We start from the raw sequence: 18890 nt of genomic DNA on the forward strand, positions 1-18890 counted from the left end.
ATTAACAATAACAATGCTCTTTGTTGCTAGTGATTAAAAAAAAAGATACCATATATTGTTTTTAAGAGACATAGTAGTTATAGCAAAATTACCATTGTTTTACTTCCTCAATGCAAAGTAGTTACTGTATCTCCCAGATGAAGCACATTTGTTTTTTCTTTCTTTCTTTCTTTCTCTTTTTTTAAGTAATAGAAGTTTATTAAGTGAAGATACAGAAAGCGATGATGCACATTTCTGCTTCCCATTCTGTTTGGTTAGTAATATTGTTCAATTATGTAGAATAAAGACATTTAAGAACAAAATGGGTCCCTGATCAGCACTAAAGGGAGCTGTTGTTTAAAGGAACTTAGGAAAGCCTACTGTTAATCATTTTAAAGTATGGTGCATTCCTCCATCTCAAATAGTGTTTTAATTCATATTCTTTAGATGTTTTGCAGTGAAAATTCACAATAATTAGGTATGAACATTTGGTAACTTAGATCATAAGGTTTACAGGATCCTAGGATCTAATCTCCAGGAGGGAAAAGTAAAAACCATGTTGTGTCAGGTTTTCACAATACTTTTTCCTTCCCTCCTTCCTTCCTTTCTTCCTCCTTTTCTTTTTTTATCAAAGGGTGGGTGCGAAGGCCAAAGGGAGAGGGAGAGAGAGAATCTTAAGCAGGCTCCACACACAACATGGAGCTGACAGGAGAATTGATCTCAGAACCCTGAGATCATGACCTGAGCAGAAACCAAGAGTCAGAGTTTAACCAACTGAGCCACATAGGTGCCCTCACAAAACTTACTCATACAGGAGTGTCATTATTCAAAAAGCCTGATGATTAAATGATTAAAGATAATGTTGTGATTTAGAGCCCTTGGGCAAGTGATTGTATTACAAGGAATTATATTTTTTAATTCGTTAAATATAGATAGATAGATAGATAATTGCTATAAAAATTAAGTAGAGCAAAGGGATAGAAAGTGAATGAAAAAGACTATACCTATATATGATAATATGGTGACTGGCAAAATGTCTATACAGGTGATACATAGTCTTGTGACCTTCTGAAGTAGAAACTGGTTTGGAAGATACAAATTACTGGCATTCCAGGCAGCAGGAATAGCAAGTGAAAATCCTGCAACTTGTTTAGCATGCTCGAGGATAAGCGATGTAACCAGTGGAGAGACTAAGTATCGATCAGTAGGAGACCAGGAAAGTGACAAAAGTAGGGATGGATAATGTTGGACTTCATAATCAGGGAATTGATTTGGATTTAATTTTTATTATGATGGCCAGAATTTGTAAGCTTTTGAGCAGATGAGTCAAATGAAGATTCCTCTAGTTGCTAATTGAAGAGCTGACTATGGGACAAGGAGAACAGTTGGGAGGCTACTGAAATAATTTAGCTAAGAGAGATCAAAGGTTTGATCAAAGGTTTGATCACTGTTTGATAACAGTGAAATGTCCTTCAACCATGCTGCACACTTTTCAAGAGCCATGTAATTCATTTTTGTCTATTTTTTTCCTCTGGAGTTTGGAGCAATATTTGAAATATAGTGACATTAAAAAGCATTTTTTGGACAAGTGAATGAATAAATGAATAAAATGATAAGATTTAATGAAAACTTTGAATATTCAAAACTATCATTAGCTAAGACAAATAGAAGTAGAGAAAAGTTAGATACAATTTCATAAGATTCCTGAGGCTTATAGTAAAATGCATAAGTTGATATGATTATACAAGAGGATAATCTGTTTCAGAGAAATAGATCAAATACAAGAGTTAAGAAGAGCTTTTATCATGTTGAGTTCACACATAATGAAATCCAAAAACCAGTGATAAACACAGTGAAAATCCTTAGAATTAAGACACAAAGAAAATTGGACAAGACAATTTTCAAATTTCAAAACTAAAAATAAGTGCTTTCTAGAAATAGAGATGAGCAGTGTCAAAAATGATTTCATACCAATCAAGAAATGGGCAGAGGACATGAACATACATTTCTGCAAAGAAGACATCCAGATGGCCAACAGACACATGAAAAAATGCTCCACATCACTCGGCATCAAGGAAATACAAATCAAAACCTCAATGAGATACCACCTCACACCAGTCAGAATGGCTAAAATTAACAAGTCAGGAAATGACAGATGCTGGTGAGAATGTGGAGAAAAGGGAACCCTCCTACACTGTTGGTGGGAATGCAAGCTGGTGCAATCCCTCTGGAAAACAGCATGGAGGTTCCTCAAAAAGTTGAAAATAGAACTACCCTATGACCCAGCAATCGCACTACCAGATATTTACCCTAAAGATACAAATGTAAGTGATCCAAAGGGGCACATGCACCCGAATGTTTATAGCAGCAATGTCCACAATAGCCAAACTATGGAAAGAACTTAGGTGTCCATCAACAGATGAATGGATAAAGAAGAAGTGGTATATATATACAATGGAATACTATGCAGCCATCAAAAGAAATGAAATCTTGCCTTTTGCAATGACGTGGATGGAACAAGAGGGTATTATGCTTAGCGAAATAAGTCAATTGGAGAAAGACAACTGTCATATGATCTCCCTGATATGAGGAAGTCGAGAGGTAACATGGGGGTTTTGAGGGATAGGAAAAGAATAAATGAAACAAGATGGGATTGGGAGGGATACAAACAATAAGAGACTCTTAATCTCACAAAACAAACTGAGGGTTGACAGAGGAAGGGTGGTTGGGTTATGGACATTGGGGAGGGTATGTGCTATGGTGAGTGCTGTGAAGTGTGTAAACCTGGCGATTCACAGACCTGTACCCCTGGGGTTAATAATACATTATATGTTAATAAAATAAAATAAACATAAAATGATTTCATAAAACACATGGGCATATGTGCACATGCACACATGTATACCCACCACTCTAGATGGATTGTGTGAAAGGATGTTTTTACCACTTAGAGAAATATGTTACAAAACTTAGGAAACATCACATATACAATTAAGGAACAGCTACCTAAACCAACTGCATTTTCTTCTCAACATCTGGTCAAGTTATTAGATCCATAGTCAGGGATATGCCATAAGCAGAGTTATTTGATTTCAGAAATCCATGGACTTTCTTTTTTCAAATTATATATGGAGAAATGTAGCTGAATAGCTTTCTGTTATTGCAATTATAATGAATAGTGTATAAGATAACGTAGTAAATAACATATCAATATCAACTTGTACATTGTCTTTTATATCAAAGGATTCCCTATTTTAGTTCCTTCCATTCCGCTTTTATAAATTATGTGAATGATATTCAAATAGCATGCGTCTCAATTTTTTGATACAGTACCACTCAAAAGGATAAACTGTTAAAAGATAAAATCTAATATTAATAAATTCTCAAATGAGAATCTGACGCTGAAACTAACTCAGTGGGACACAGTGAGGTCATATACAGAAAATGTATAATTAGAAAAAATAGTCATGCTAAAAATATGACTTAGTAACCATTCATGAGAAAGAGATCAGGGAATTAATTAAATGAAAACTAAATTTATCTGTTATCACGGTAGACCTTTATCCTTTCAAATTTGGTTTACTTTGTCTATGGCCATACCACCCTGAACGCGCCCAATCTCGTCTGATCTCGGAAACTAAGCTGGGTCGGGCCTGGTTAGTACTTGGATGGGACGCCTACAAATTTGGTTTACCTCTTCCAGGAAACCTTCCTGACCCTGAAATGCTATGTGAATCACTTCTTCTATACTTAAAGTATTCTAGTTAATACGAATCCCAAAACAAAGAAGTATAAGATTATGGAATAATAATCTGGGTTTCTATGAACATTAGTTAGAATTCTCCTAACAAATTCAAATAATCTTCTTAATTTAGTATAACTCTTATGGGTACAGATGCACTAGAAAATATCCTTGCTACTACACCTAAGGTCTTAGGGTCTATCCTTCAATCGCCTGTTTTCTGTTTATATTGTATTAATGCAAGAAATGTTCATTTCCTGAAAGGTGAAAGCCATATCTTCCTCATTACTCACCTGTGGTGTTTGACAACATATTCCCTATCCCCCCAAAAAATCACCAACTAATTAAAAACAGATATTTAAATACCTGATATCTCAAAAATTACCAGATATGCATCAAAGATGCACTTGCCAGAACAAAACAAACACTATTAATATTAAATGTCTTAACAAAGACATTTAATGAAATGCATGCAGCCTACTATGTTACTGTGCTTTTCCAAAGGTTATTGAGATTTGATCAGGAGGTAATTTCTGGATTTTCTTATTTTTAAGATAATTTCAGCATTTATGTAGTCCAGACATTTCAAAATGCAACTAAAATATAACTAACTGAAACATAACAAATATAAAACATTAGACTACAGAGAAGTGTGAAGTACTAAAGTGGTACTGGGAAGGGAACTGAGAGCCCTAAATCCGTGGTCTATAGTAGTAGACTAAATTTAAAAGCTATGAGTCTATTTTTAAAATTAAAAAAATATATAGCAATGAAAGGAATTAAGATAAAATAAATAATACATATAAGACTGTAAATCAATGAGAAAAATATGATGGTAACATAAATAAAGTAACAAAATTGGTTTTCACAATGAATAATAAAATTGACAAGTTCCTGGTTTAATAGATTAAGAAGAAAAGAAGAAAAAAAGTACAAATGATATTTGAAAGAAAACACAAAATAAATTTAAATGTTGCAGACATGAAATATTTAAGAACATTACAAATAAATTTGTTAATAAATATGAATATTTAGATGTAATGTATAAATTGCTGGAAAAATATAGTTGCAAGAAAAATAGACAAAAAAACTAGCACTATAACTATTTAAAAAGCTTAAGGTAGTAGTTAAAAATCTTTACTCCAAAAAAAGTTCAGGTCCAGACAGTTTTAGCTACCAGGTCTCCCTAATTATTAGAAAATATATAAGTCAAGCGGAGAAAGACAACTATCATATGATCTCCCTGATATGAGGAAGTGGTGATGCAACACGGGGGCTTAAGTGGGTAGGAGAAGAATAAATGAAACAAGATGGGATTGGGAGGGAGACAAACCATAAGTGACTCTTAATCTCACAAAACAAACTGAGGGTTGCTGGGGGGAGGGGTTTGGGAGTAGGGGGGTGGGGTTATGGACATTGGGGAGGGTATGTGCTTTGGTGAGTGCTGTGAAGTGTGTAAACCTGGCGATTCACAGACCTGTACCCCTGGGGATAAAAATATATGTTTGTAAAAAATAAAAAAAATTTTTAAAAAAAGAATAAATGGATGCACAAATGAAAAAAAAAAAAAAAAGAAAGAAAATATATAAGTATCACATTCAACAACCAATTACGAAGTGTAGAAAAAGAGAAACAATTACTCAAGTAACTTATGAAGCTATCATTACATTGTTACCAAAACTTGACAAGGGCTCTATGAGAAAGAAAAACTCATGTCCAATATTCACTCATGAATAAAAAGACTCAAAAATGTTGAATAAAATATTAGCAAACTAAATCCAGTAATAATAAAAAGACAGATTTAGTCTAGAAGGGCACAATTGATTTCCATTACAAAATCAATAGAAATAATTTACTCAACAGATTAAAGGAGAACATTTATCATATTTTCTATTTCAATAGATGAAAACAAGCAAAAAACCTTTGATTAAAAACAGCATTCACTTAGGTTTAAACAAAAATAAACCAAACTCTCAACAAACCTAGCTGAAGAAAGCTTAACAACCATAACAAATTTTATTTTTTTAATAGTGACATAAAACATTAAGGTATGTGTCTAATTTGTTATACTTAGAATTGTAACAAGTCAAAAATTGCCACCAACAACTACTATTCACCATTACACAGGAACACCTAGTAAGTGCAGTTACTAGAACTGAACAAAAAGAATGTATATTATAAGATCTGGAATGGAAAAAAATAACCACTGTCATTACTTGTAGATACCATGAGTATGTACATTAAAAATTTAAGCTAGCTTATAGGTAAATGATTATAATTAGTAGAAGAGTTTAGAAAGTTTTCTAAGTTCAAATAAATATTAAAATTTATTTTCTATAAACCACCTATAAACAATGTGGAATTTCAATAAAATCAATAACACATACAATACCCATAAAACATTAGTTTTCCAGGAATAACACTAAAAAAATCTGTGACTAAAATATAAACAAATTTCTAAAGATAATAAATAGGCAGCAAATTAAAACAATATATGCTATAGAATGGATCATTCAATAGTGAAAAATAGTCAACTATCTCTTAATTTAATTAACCTCTACCCCAGAACCACATACAAAAATATTTATAGCAACATTATATTCAACAACCAAAACATAGGAACTCCCCAGATGCCCACGAAGAGGAGAATGTTGTAGAAAATTAAACAATAGTAGAAATAAATCAACTAGAATTACACACATTGACAGAAATGAATCTCAGAAATAATTCTGAGTGAAGGAAGAAAGTCATACATTGTGATTCAATTTTTAGATCACAAACACAGAAAAAGGCAACAGCATTTGTTTAGGTATATGTAATTAGGTAGTAAAACACTACACAGATGATCCTTTTCCTTGGCTTGGATATTAAAGACCAGAGATGTTCATTTTGATTATGTGCCTGCTTGTATGTTTGTGTATGTATAGTCCTTTTATTTATGTTCTATTTCATAAAATTTTTAAAAATGATGAATTTTAGTCTATTTCATTTGTCATCTATCTTCCAATGAATTATATAATATCTTAGCATTTTAAATTTTTTTTAACTCCATAGAAAATTTCTGCCTTAGAAAATTTTTTAAATTCCCAATTTTCTTGGTAGGTCAACTTTCCCTTGGCCCAAATAAGATGAGGACAGCAACAGCATGTTTATACAGGAGCAGAGTTATATGAAGCAGAAATAAATGTGGAATACTGGATTTTGTATCCAAAACCATCAGCACAAGTGAAGTTTAGGCATAGCAAATTAGGTGAAAGAAACTTGGATGAATTAATAATTATAGTTATCATTAGTTGAGTTTATAATATGTCCAAATAATTAGCAAATTACTTTAGGTATTTTTTCTTTAAGGCTTACAAAAATTCTGCAAAGAATAGTATCAGAAAGATAAATGGATTTGCTACTTACACAGCTTATGTAGAGAAAAGTTAGACTCTGAATCCAGGTGTGCCTCTCCCTTGCATATATGCTCTTGTCATTACTCCATATTGCCCAAATATTACTATTTGATGTCTAACAGTGGGGTCTAATAGAGCATGAAAAGACCTGATTTTTAATCTAGCTCTGTAAATTATTAGTTTGACCTTGGATAATACTTAATAAACTCTTAAAGACCTCAGTTCCATAGTCTTTTTTCTTTTTTTCTCTCTTCCTTTTCTTACAAATTGGGGATAATAATATGTGTTAGAGTCATTATGAATTTTAAATAAAATTCATATGTAAAAAAAAATAAAATAAAATAAAAATAAAATTCATATGTAAAGTATCTAATACAAAATATCTGTTCAATAAATTGCAGCTTCAGTTGATTAAATTATATGAACATCTCCAAAAAAATGTCAGCATCCTGGGTTTAGAAAGAGAAACAGTTGATTGGATTCATACAGGCTAATGGAGCAAATAGAAGAAAAGTGAAGACACTGGAAAAGAACTCACTTTCATGACTGTTCACTTGGTCATGGCCAAGATGGGCAGACGATGAAACCTGGAAGAGGCTCGTTCTCTGACAAATAGAGAACATCCTTAGGATGAACAACTTTAATGAAGTTGGGGGGGGGGTGGAGATCTTAATTTTTAAAGAAAAGGAATGGAAGAAGAAAATGAAAGAAGACTTTAATTAGGTCAACCAGAACCAACCCAGAGCAAAGAACAGTTCACAACCTGCACAACTGCATAACTTTAAATACTCTCTCTCCAGGTTTCCTGATGAAATGAGCTATGAGAAAGTTTAACCAGGAGGACCTCATACTGTGATTAGTCACAGTTTTGCTGCTGATTTGACTTAGAACGCAGTGTCTCAGTGCTTTCCAGATTTCTTTACCAAACAAGAAGTTCTCTATTTCTAAGGCAGCTTCACTATGGGGAAAAAAACAAAAACAAAACACAAAAACCCAGAGCTCCTCCGGGTGAGTAAAAGCATAAGGACTTCCTACCATATGTTACTCATGTTCATTTGATGTCTAATTATAAACCTTTCTGAATCTCTATTACCAATTACTTAATTTTACAGTATTTCTACAAAGACTTAATTTTTTTAATATTTTTTAATTTTTAATTTTTTTAATATTTTTTCCAAGAAGTAAAATATTTTCTCTAGCCCAAGACTAGAATTCTGCTGCATATATACAGACCTACTTGATTCTTTTCCACTCCTTGACTATTTGCTCAAGTACTGTCAACCTCAGGTCCCCAGATCCTGTGATCCACCAATTGCTGTAGCCTCCCCAACGCCTAGAATTGTAGTATTCCTTGAATACTGTGCATTGTCAGTTAGATATACCTCAGCCCTAACAAATGAATCAAACTCAACACAGGTGTCTATCAAGGCAAGTCTCACTTATAAATCTCAATATCTTCCTGGAGATTATTAAAAGGCAGCTCAGAAATATGAAATATTATAGATTTCTAAAACTTGTATGTCCTCTTTTTAAGCTAGTATTGTAAAAGCTATTCATTATTTGTTCTCTCTCTGAAATTTGAAATTGTTTTAATTCTCTCCAACATTGACTCCAATATCCCCAAAAGACATAGAAGAAATGCTAATTAGAGATCCTTTAAGTGACAAATGAGATACTGCAGTAAGTAAAATAGCACTTTGGCTTACACTGGACTCCATACCTGAGCGCATAGCCTCTTTCTGAATGCTTTCATAGTCATGCCAGTCCTTTCTTCTCAAACCATCTGTCCATGCATAGAATTGCCCATCTCCCAGGCCCAGTGGAAATGTCTGTGGAAAAGGAAAGTATTCAGAGCATAAAAAGGAGGTATTTCCTTTTGCATGGTAGGTAAACACAGCCGAGCACATAATAGGCAATCAAAGAATATTTGTTGAATAATGATTCTTCTAAGTATACTGAAAAGAAAGCTCTTGCTAGTGACAAGATTAATATACAGATTTTAAAATAAGAGCCTGGGTCACTCACAACCCCTACAATTTCCTATTCTGCTTTATCCAGAGACATTTTTAACTCACTGTATCACCTCCTCTGAGCATAATACTAGTAATGGTACTAAATAGAATTAATTTTGTTTGTGATTTGCAGTTTCATTCATTTTGATCAAGTATATTTGAATGCCCTGATAATAATATTAAGCAACCATTCACTGAATGCTCACTATAAGCCAGGCACTATGTTAAATACTCTGCATATAAAAGATTGTTTAATCTTTATGGTAGTCTATGGCTAACTAGCTACATTTTTCTGCCAATTAAAGTTAGGCCCAAAGAACAGAAATAATTTGAATTAAACCACAGTGGCAAAGTCAGAACTTGGAACAGTTAAGACCAAAATTGTGATCTTAACAACTATTAAAACTGTCTCCCATCTAGATTTCTGTCAAAGTATGGTACATGGTAACACTTGCAGTTGAAGTTAGCAACTACTCAACAACTATAGTCACTACATGTGTTTTATGCTTTGGTAAAACCCAGTATGTTCCAATGTCAACTTGAAAATTACACTTGTGTGCATTGTTATTTGGTGTTTATTCTTGGTAATAAGAAACAAATGTTTTGAATGAAATTTATTTTCACAATCTTAATACTCAACATAATATAAAATAAATGTTTTCATATCCACATACCAATTTTTTTTCTTGGTTTACTTTTTGAAGTAAATAATACATCCCCAGAATGAAGGGTAAAATTTAGAGTTTCAAATTAGATAAAACAAAAAAAATAATCTGAGTGAAGTAACTTTATTCCAAGAGGCTTTGCAAGACAAATAAAATGCCTTATTTCTTAGTTTGAAATAGTAGGACTATTATATATCTCAGTCCATCTTTGTAGGTTATAAAGGATCCACTTGTTTGAAAGGATGAAAATGGAGTTTGACATGAAAAAATACTTAAAATCAGAAGAAAGATTTGCCAAATCAGGTGACTATTATCTAGATATTTAAAGGAATTTGTTACAAGAGTAGTGATTTCAGGAAAATGAAAATAATAGAGGAATAAACATACAAGGATGATGATGAGTTTATATAAAATACTGAGGATAATAAGAATAGATTCTTAAAGGAGGATGACAAGAAAGAGAAGTTATGGAAAAATTAACAGAAAAGAATATAGTAAAAAAAGAAGAAAATGGGAAAATAATTTTGGAAAGACATTTGGGTTTATAATAGCAAACATTAAAAAAGTCATACACTTTTTCTAATTGATAATTGTTTTCATAATTAGAAATTTTACCAAAATTCAGCTGGGAATCATACATTTTAAATAATCAAATAGCTTTAAAATGCAAAACTCATGTTTTGTCTCAAACTTGCATTTGCAATAATAAATACTGAGCAGTAATGGAAATCTCTTACACTGATTCAGATAATACCAATTTATAAATATCACTTTTGGATTAAAATAGATCATTTCAAAACAAATTTTGATATTAAACATGAAGATTTTCTTGTGTAAACTCTAAATATCCAAACTCTCTCTTGTTACTTATTGGTTCACAAACAGGGCCCCGAAAAAGGAAAGAGGCAGGCCGGTTGACAGGAATAATAAGCAAGGGAACTTATATATGAACCTTGTGTTGGGCACCCCAAGACATGTAGATCCTTGCACAGGCCAGCCAGAATCTCAAAAGTTTATATAGAGACCTTAATTGGGTTCAGTCACATGTGCAATCTAATAGTCTCAACAATACCTTATTCTCTCAAGGCTGTTGTTTTAAACAATTCCTAGTGTGGGAGTAGTAGGTGGAGTGTATATTCCAAGGACACAGGAGGAGTGAGGAGCCTCTGATTGCCCAGGTCCCCATTCTCCTGCCAGCTGGTGGTCATGTCCTCATGATGATCTCCTCCAACACTTCACCCATTTTGACCAGCTCTTATAATCTAACACATTCCCCCTCTTCTGCAATGTGCCCTATGATGCCAACAAGGGTTTTACTAGTATGGAAATGGTTAATTTGGTTACTATCTGGCTACATTTGAGGCAGAGTTCACAGAACCTATATAGGCATACACAAGTGAAAATACAGGTAGGCATAATGATTCTCAGAGGGAGGAGCAAGATGGGGGAATAGCACTGGGTCCCAGGAGTTCAGCTAGATAGTTATGAAACCATTCTGAACACCCACAAACTCAACAGGAGATCAAAGCGAATAAGAGCAGCAATTCTAGGAACAGAAATCAACCACTTTCTGGAAGGTAAGACTTGCAGAGAAGTGAATCAGAGGTGGCATATAGGAAGGCAGACCGCAGGGGCAGGGGCTGGCTCTTGGCAAGCAGTAGAGCAGCAGAGCACAAAATCAGAACTTCCAGAAGTATACTCCACTGAGGAACGTTGCTCCAGAGGCTAAGCAAGGAGTGGGACCCTTATGTGGACAGTGTGGCCTCAGGACCTGCGGGTTCAGAAAAAGACCAGGGGTGTCTGAGTGTAGCAGAGCTGCCAGGTATCGGAGAGGGGAAGCCGGCTACAGAGACAGAGCCGAGGTGGGGGCTCTCAGCTTGGGCTTACTTTAAACCATGATCTAAGGCAAAATCCAGCCACTACTCTTAGAGCTGGAACACCACCAGTGGCAGATCTGGGGAAACCTCCTCCTTCCACGTCTGGAAGGAGTGGCGAAGGAGCCTGTGGCAGGAGTCTGCTGGGTCACAGGCCAGGTGAGCATGGAGTGCCGCTGGAGACCAGGGAAACTCTTGACTGCTTTTCTCTGAGGGTGCACTGAGGAGTGGGGCTCCGAGATCTTAGCTCCTCCGGGCTGAAGATTGGGAGGCTGCCATTTTCTTTCCCTTCCTCCAAACCTCTACAGAAAGCATTCAGGGAACAAAAGCTACCGAGAGTGAACCCAAGCAGATGACTTAGCTTGGTAAGGGTGGTGCAACTCTGCCTCAGGCAAAGACATTTGAGAATCACAACAGGCCCCTCCCTCAGGAGACCATCAAGAATATCCAGCCAAGACCAAGTTCACCAATCAATGAGAACTGCAACACTTCAGAGCTACAGGAATATAGTACATATAATTCATGGCTTTTCCTCCATGATTCCTTAGCCTTCCAAAGTTAAATATTTTAAATTTTATTTTTTTCTTGTTATATTTTTAAAAAATTTTCCTCTTTCATATTTTAATGTTTTTTAAACTATTTTATCATATCAACACTGTTTTAAAAATCTTTTTACATTTTCATTGTTATAGTCATGTTTTATTCCTTTATTGCATTTAACCATATTTTTTATATACATATAAGTTTTTCTTTCTTTAACATTTTGGGATACAGTTTCTTCTAGAAGACCAAAACAGACCCTAAATCTAGCATATGGCTTTGTTCTAGTCTCCAGTCTGATCATATTCTTTCCTCTTTTTTAACCAGCTTCTTATTAATCAATTTCTTTTTTAGAATCTTTTAAAATTTTCATCTTTACAGTCATATCCCATCCTTCATCATGTTTACACTTATTTTATATATATATATGTATGTATATATGTACATATATATATATATATACACATATATGTGTATATATACATACTTCTTTATTTAAAATTTTGGGAAGTAGTTTCTTCTGACAGACCAAAATACACCCAAAATCAAGTCTGTGGCTCTCTTCTATTCACCAGTCCAATATATATATATATATTTTTTTCTTTTTTCTCCCCCCCCACCCCCCAGTTTCGTGACTCTTCTTATTTGGTTAGTGTATATTTTTCTGGGGTCATTGCTACCCTTTTAGTATTTTGTTCTCTCATTCACCTATTCTTATTTGGATAAAATGACAAGGCAGAAAAACTCACCTCAAAAAAAAAGAACAAGAGGCAGTATTGGTACTAGTACTGATGACTAGGAACCTAATAAGTACAGACATTAGTAATATGTCAGAGCTAGAGTTCAGAATGATGACTATCAAGGTGCTATCTGGGCTCAATAAAACATAGAAAATACTAGAGAATCCCTTTCTGGAGAAATAAAAGAACCAAAACCTAACCAAGTTGAAATCAAAAAAGGTATTGATAAGGTGCAATAAAAAATAGAGGTTCTTACTGCTAGGATAAATCAGGCAGAAGAGAGAATCAGTGATACAGAAGACCAAATGATGGAGAATAAAGAAGCTGAGAAAAAAAGAGAGATAACTACTGGACCATGAGGGCAGAATTCAAGAGATAAGTGATACCATAAGACAAAACTGTATTAGAATAATTGGGATCCCAGAAGAAGAAGAAAGAGAGAGGGGGCAGAATGTATATTGGAGCAAATTATAACAGAGAATTTCTCTAATTTGGTGAAGGATGCATGCATCAAAATCCAGGAGACACAGAGAATCCCCCTCAAAATCAATAAAAATAGGTCCACACCCCATCATCTAATAGTAAAACTTACAGGTCTCAGTGGTAAAGAGAAAATCCTGAAAGCAGCTCAGGACAAGAGGTTTGTAACATACAATGGTAGAAATATTAGATTGGAAGCAGACCTACCCACAGAGACCTGGCAGGCCAGAAAGGACTGGCATGATATATACTCAGATCACTAAATGAGAAAAAAAAAAATGCAGCTAAGAATACTAGAATACCAGCCAGGTTGTTATTGAAAATAGAAAAAGGGATAAAAAGCTTCCAGGACAAACAAAAAGCTAAAAGAATTTGCAAACACTAAACCAACCCTACAAAAAATATTGAAAGTGGTCCTCTAAGCAAAGAGAAGGACTAAAAGTAACAGACCAGAAAGGAACAGAGACAATATACAGTAACAGTCACCTTACAGGTAATACAGTGGCACAAAATTCACATCTCTCAATAGTTACCCTGAATGTAAATGTGCTAAATGCTCCAATAAAAAGACACATCATATCAGAATGGATAATAAAACAAGATGCACTGATATGCTGTCTGCAAGAAACTCATTTAGACCCAAAGACACCTTCAGATTTAAAGTGAGGGGGTGGAAAACAATTTACCATGCTAATGAACATCAAAAGAAATCTGGGGTGGCAATCCTTCAATCGGATAAATTAGATTTTAAGTCAAAGACTATAATAGAGATGAGGAAGAGCACTATATCATACTTTAAGGGTCTGTCCAACAAGAAGACCTAGCAACTTTAAGTATCTATGCCCCTAACTTGGGAGTAGCCAATTATATAAACCAATTAATAACAAAATCAAAGAAACGCATCAACAGTAATACAATAATAGTAGGGGACTTTAACACACCCATCACTGAAATGGACAGACCATTTAAGGAAAAGATCACCAAGGAAATAAAGGCTTTAAATGACACACTGGACCAGATGGACATCACAGATATATTCAGAACATTCCATACCAAAGCAACAGAATACACATTCTTCTCTAGTGCACATGGAACATTCTCCAGAATAGATCACATCCTGGTTCACAAATCAGGTCTCAACCATTACCAGAAGATTGGGATCATTCCCTGCCTATTTTCAGACCACAATGCATTGAAACTACAGCTCAACCACAAAAGGAAAGTTGGAAAGAACTCAAATACATGGAGGCTAAAGAGCATCCTACTAAAGAATGAATGGATCAACCAGGAAATTAAAGAAGAATTTAAAAAATTCATAGAGACAAATGAAAATGAAAACACAGCTGTTTAAAATCTTTGGGACACAGCAAAGGCAGTCCTGAGAGAAAAGTATATAGCAATACAATCCTTTCTCAAGAAACAGGAAAGGTCTCAAGTACACAATCTAACCCTACACCTAAAGGAGCTGGAGAAAGAACAGAAAAGAGAGCCTAAACCCAGCAGCAGAAGAGAAATAATAAAGATCAGAGCAGAAATCAATGAAACAGAAAGCAAAAGAATAGCAGAACAAATAAATGAAACTAGGAGCTGATCCTTTGAAAGAATTAATAAGATTGATAAACCCCTGTCCAACTTATCAAAAAGAAAAGAGAAAGGGCCCAAATTAACAAAATCATGAGTGAAAGAGCAGAGATCACAACCAACACCAAAGAAATACAAAAAATTATAAGTACATATTATGAGCAACTATACACTAGCAAATTTGATAATCTGGAAGAAATGGATGCATTCCTAGAGGCATATAAACTACCAAAACTGAACCAGGAAGATATGGAAAACTTGAACAGATCCATAACCAGCAAGAGATTGAAATAGTCATCAAAAATCTCCCAATAAACAAGAGCTCAGGGCCAGACGGCATCCCAGGGCAATTCTTCCAAACATGTCAAGAAGAATTAATACCTATTCTCCTGAAACTGTTCCAAAAAATAGAAATGGATGAAAAACTTCCAAACTCATTTTATGAGGCCAGCATTACCTTGATCGAAAAACCAGACAGGACCCTATCAAAAAGGGGAATTACAAACCAATATTCTTGATGAACATGAATGCAAAAATTCTCACCAAAATACTAGCCAATAGAATCCAACAGTACTTTAAACAGATTATTCAGCACGACCAAGTGGGATTTATTCCAGGACTGCAAGGTTGGTCCAACATCTGCAAATCAGTCAATCAATGTGATACAATACATTAATAAAAGAAAGAACAAGAACCATATGATGCTTTCAATAAATGCTGAAAAAGCATTTGACAAAGTATGGCATCCTTTCTTGATCAAAACTCTTCAAAGTGTAGGGATAAAGGGCACATACCTCAATATTATCAAAGCCATCTATGAAAAACCACAGGGAATATCATTTTCAATGGGGGAAAACTGAGAGCTCCTCCCCTAAAGTCAGAAACATGGCAGGGCTGTCCACTATCACCACTGCTATTCAACATAGTACTAGAAGTCCTAGCTTCAGCAATCAGATAACAAAAAGAAATAAAATTCATCCAAATCGGCAAAGAAGAAGTCAAACTCTCACTCTTTGCAGATGGTATGATACTTTATATGGAATACCCAAAGGACTCTACTCCAAAACTGTTAGAACTCATACAGGAATTCAGTAAAGTGTCAGGATATAAAATCAATACACAGAAATCAGTTGCACTTCTATACACAGAAATAAGTTGCACTTCAAGACAAAAGAAAAAAAATTAAGGAGTTGGTCCCATTTACAATTGCACCCAAAATCATAAGCTATCTAGGAATAAACCTAGTCAAAGAGGCAAAGAATCCACACTCGGAAAACTATAAAGTACTCATGAAAGAAATTGAGGAAGACAGAAAGAAATGGAATAATGTTCCATGCTCATGGATTGGAAGAACAAATATTGTGAGAACATCTATGCTACCTAAAGCAATCTGCATATTTAATGCAATCCTTATCAAAATATCATCATTTCTTTTTCAAAGAGATGGAACAAATAATCATAAAATTTATATGGAACCAGAAAAGACCTTGAGTAGCCAGAGGAGTGTTGAAAAAGAAAACCAAAGTTGGTGGAATCATAATTCTAGACTTCAATGATCTATTACAAAGCTGTAATCATTAAGAAAGTATGGTAGTGGCACAAAACAGACAAATAGATCAATGGAACAGAACAGAAAGCCCAGAAATGGACCCTCAACTCTATGGTCAACTAATATTCGACAAAGCAGGAAAGAATGTCTAATGGAAAAAAGTGTCTTCAACAAATGGTGTTGGGAAAATTGGATGGCCACATGTAGAAAAATGAAACAGGACTATTTCCTTATACCACATACAAAAATAGACTCCAAATGCATGAAAGACCTCAAAGAAACAGGAATCCATCAAAATCCTTGAGAAGACACAGGCAGCAAACTCTTTGGCATCAGCTGAGGCAACTCCTTCCTAGAACCATCACCAAAGGCAAAGGAAGCAAGGGCAAAAATGAACTATTATGACTTCATCATGCTAAAACACTTTTGCACAGCAAAGGAAACAGTCAACGAAACCAAAAGACGACTGACAGAATGGAAGAAGATATTTGCAAATGACATATCAGATAAAGGGCTAGTATCCAAAAATCGATAAAGAATTTATCAAACTCAACACCCAAAGAACAAATAATCCAATCAAGAAATGGGTAGAAGACATGAAAAGACATTTCTGCAAAGAAGACATCCAAATGGCCAATAGACACATGAAAAGTTCTCAACATCACTTGGCATCAGGGAAATACAAATCAAAACCATAGTGAAATACCACCTCACACCAGTCAGAATGGCTAAAATTAACAAGTCAGGAAGTGACAGGTGTTGGTGAGGATGCACAGAAAGGGGAACCCTCCTACACTGTTGGTGGGAATGCAAGCTGGTGCAGACACTCTGGAAAACAGCATGGAGGTTCCTCAAAAAGTTGAAAATAGAGCTATCCTGTGACCCAGCAATCGCACTACTGGGTATTTACCCTAAAGATACAAATGTAGTGATCTGAAGGGACATGTGCACCTGAATATTTATAGCAGCAATGTCCACAATAGCCAAACTATGGAAAGAACCTAGATTTCCATCAACAGATGAATAAATAAAGATGTATATTTATATACAATGGAACACTATCTAGCTATCAAAAACAACACCACCACAACAATGAAATCCTGCCATTTGCAATGACGTGGATGGAACTAGAGGGTATTATGCTAAGTGAACTAAGTCAATCAGAGAAAGACAATTATCATATGATTTCTCTGATATGAAGAATTTGAGAGGCAGTGCAGTGGTTTGTGGTGGGAAAAGGGGAAAAAAATGAAACAAGATGGGACCGGGGAGGGAGACAAACTATAAGAGACTCTTAATCTTAGGAAACAAGAGAATTGCTGGGGGGTAGGGGGAGGAGGGATAGAGTGGCGACTGGGTTATGGACATTGGGGAGGGTATGTGGTACGGTGAGTGCTGTGAATTGTGTAAGACTGATGATTCACAGACCTGTACCCCTGAAGCATATAATCTACATTATATGTAGATTAAAAAAAAAAAAGATAGTAATTCTCAAAAGAAGTTCCTTTTTTTTTTTCCCACCATGATCACAACCATTGATTTACTAAGTCCTCTTCACTGGGGCTTAGATTGCTCAGGATGTTTACTTGTATCCTCATGTGATTTAATAAAGATGATATGCTAACAGACTCATCAGGTGTGAACACACAACATTCTGTTTGGATAATGGCACAGGCACTTCCTTGCAAGGAGCTAATAGTGTCCAACGCCATCCTAGTTTGAACGACAGCTTTTCCCACTTAAGACATTTAGGTATTCAGTAAAGACAGAATTTGTTGGCTGTTCCTTAAGGATTGCTGGGTGAATTTAATAAGGACTTTTATGTCTGCTACAATGTCCTTCAGGCCAGTGGAGGAAACAAAGATGGTAGTCAATGAACTACTCCCTTTGAAAGAGAATATGCCTGTCTGGCCTTGAAGAAAGAGAAATTGTCAGCTTTAGGAATTTGTCCTTGTTGACAAGTTTGCTGGGAGAGGTAGCACTGTCAGGCATGAGGAGATGGACGGGGGAGTGAGATATGCCAGGGCAGAACCTTCACCCTCTTCCCTCTTTTGATGGTGCTTTTTTAATTCCAGGCATACTGCTTTCCAGTACGTTTCCATTGTCTGCTGGCAGCAAGACAATGAGATTCCAGCATAGAATGAGTAGCTCCCTCTTACACAGGGGTGCTAAGTAACTCCCTATCCCAGTAGGACATCTCGTTGTGAATTCCAATAGATAATTCCTTTCCTAGGTTTGATGGGACTTGATATTCTCAGCAGTATAGCATATTGTTCCCACAACTTCCGTAACTTTTTAGTACTTGGTGCCTTGGCAGGCATCCCCAGTCT

The 18890-nt window shown here is 35.2% G+C and overlaps 1 protein-coding gene across 1 annotated transcript in view; it reads right to left on the minus strand.

Annotated features, from left to right (window-relative positions):
- Nucleotides 1-18890, minus strand: part of GALNTL6 (polypeptide N-acetylgalactosaminyltransferase like 6) — a 1234529-nt gene that overhangs the window by 783108 nt on the left and 432531 nt on the right. Inside the window, exon 3 of the mRNA XM_082726947.1 lies at nt 8840-8948. Within this exon, the coding sequence (XP_082583073.1) occupies nt 8840-8948 (109 nt within the window). The remainder of the gene's footprint in view (nt 1-8839; nt 8949-18890) is intronic.

Source organism: Mustela nivalis (assembly GCF_964662115.1).
Source record: "Mustela nivalis genome assembly, chromosome: 4".
Classification (NCBI taxonomy): Eukaryota; Metazoa; Chordata; class Mammalia; order Carnivora; family Mustelidae; genus Mustela; species Mustela nivalis.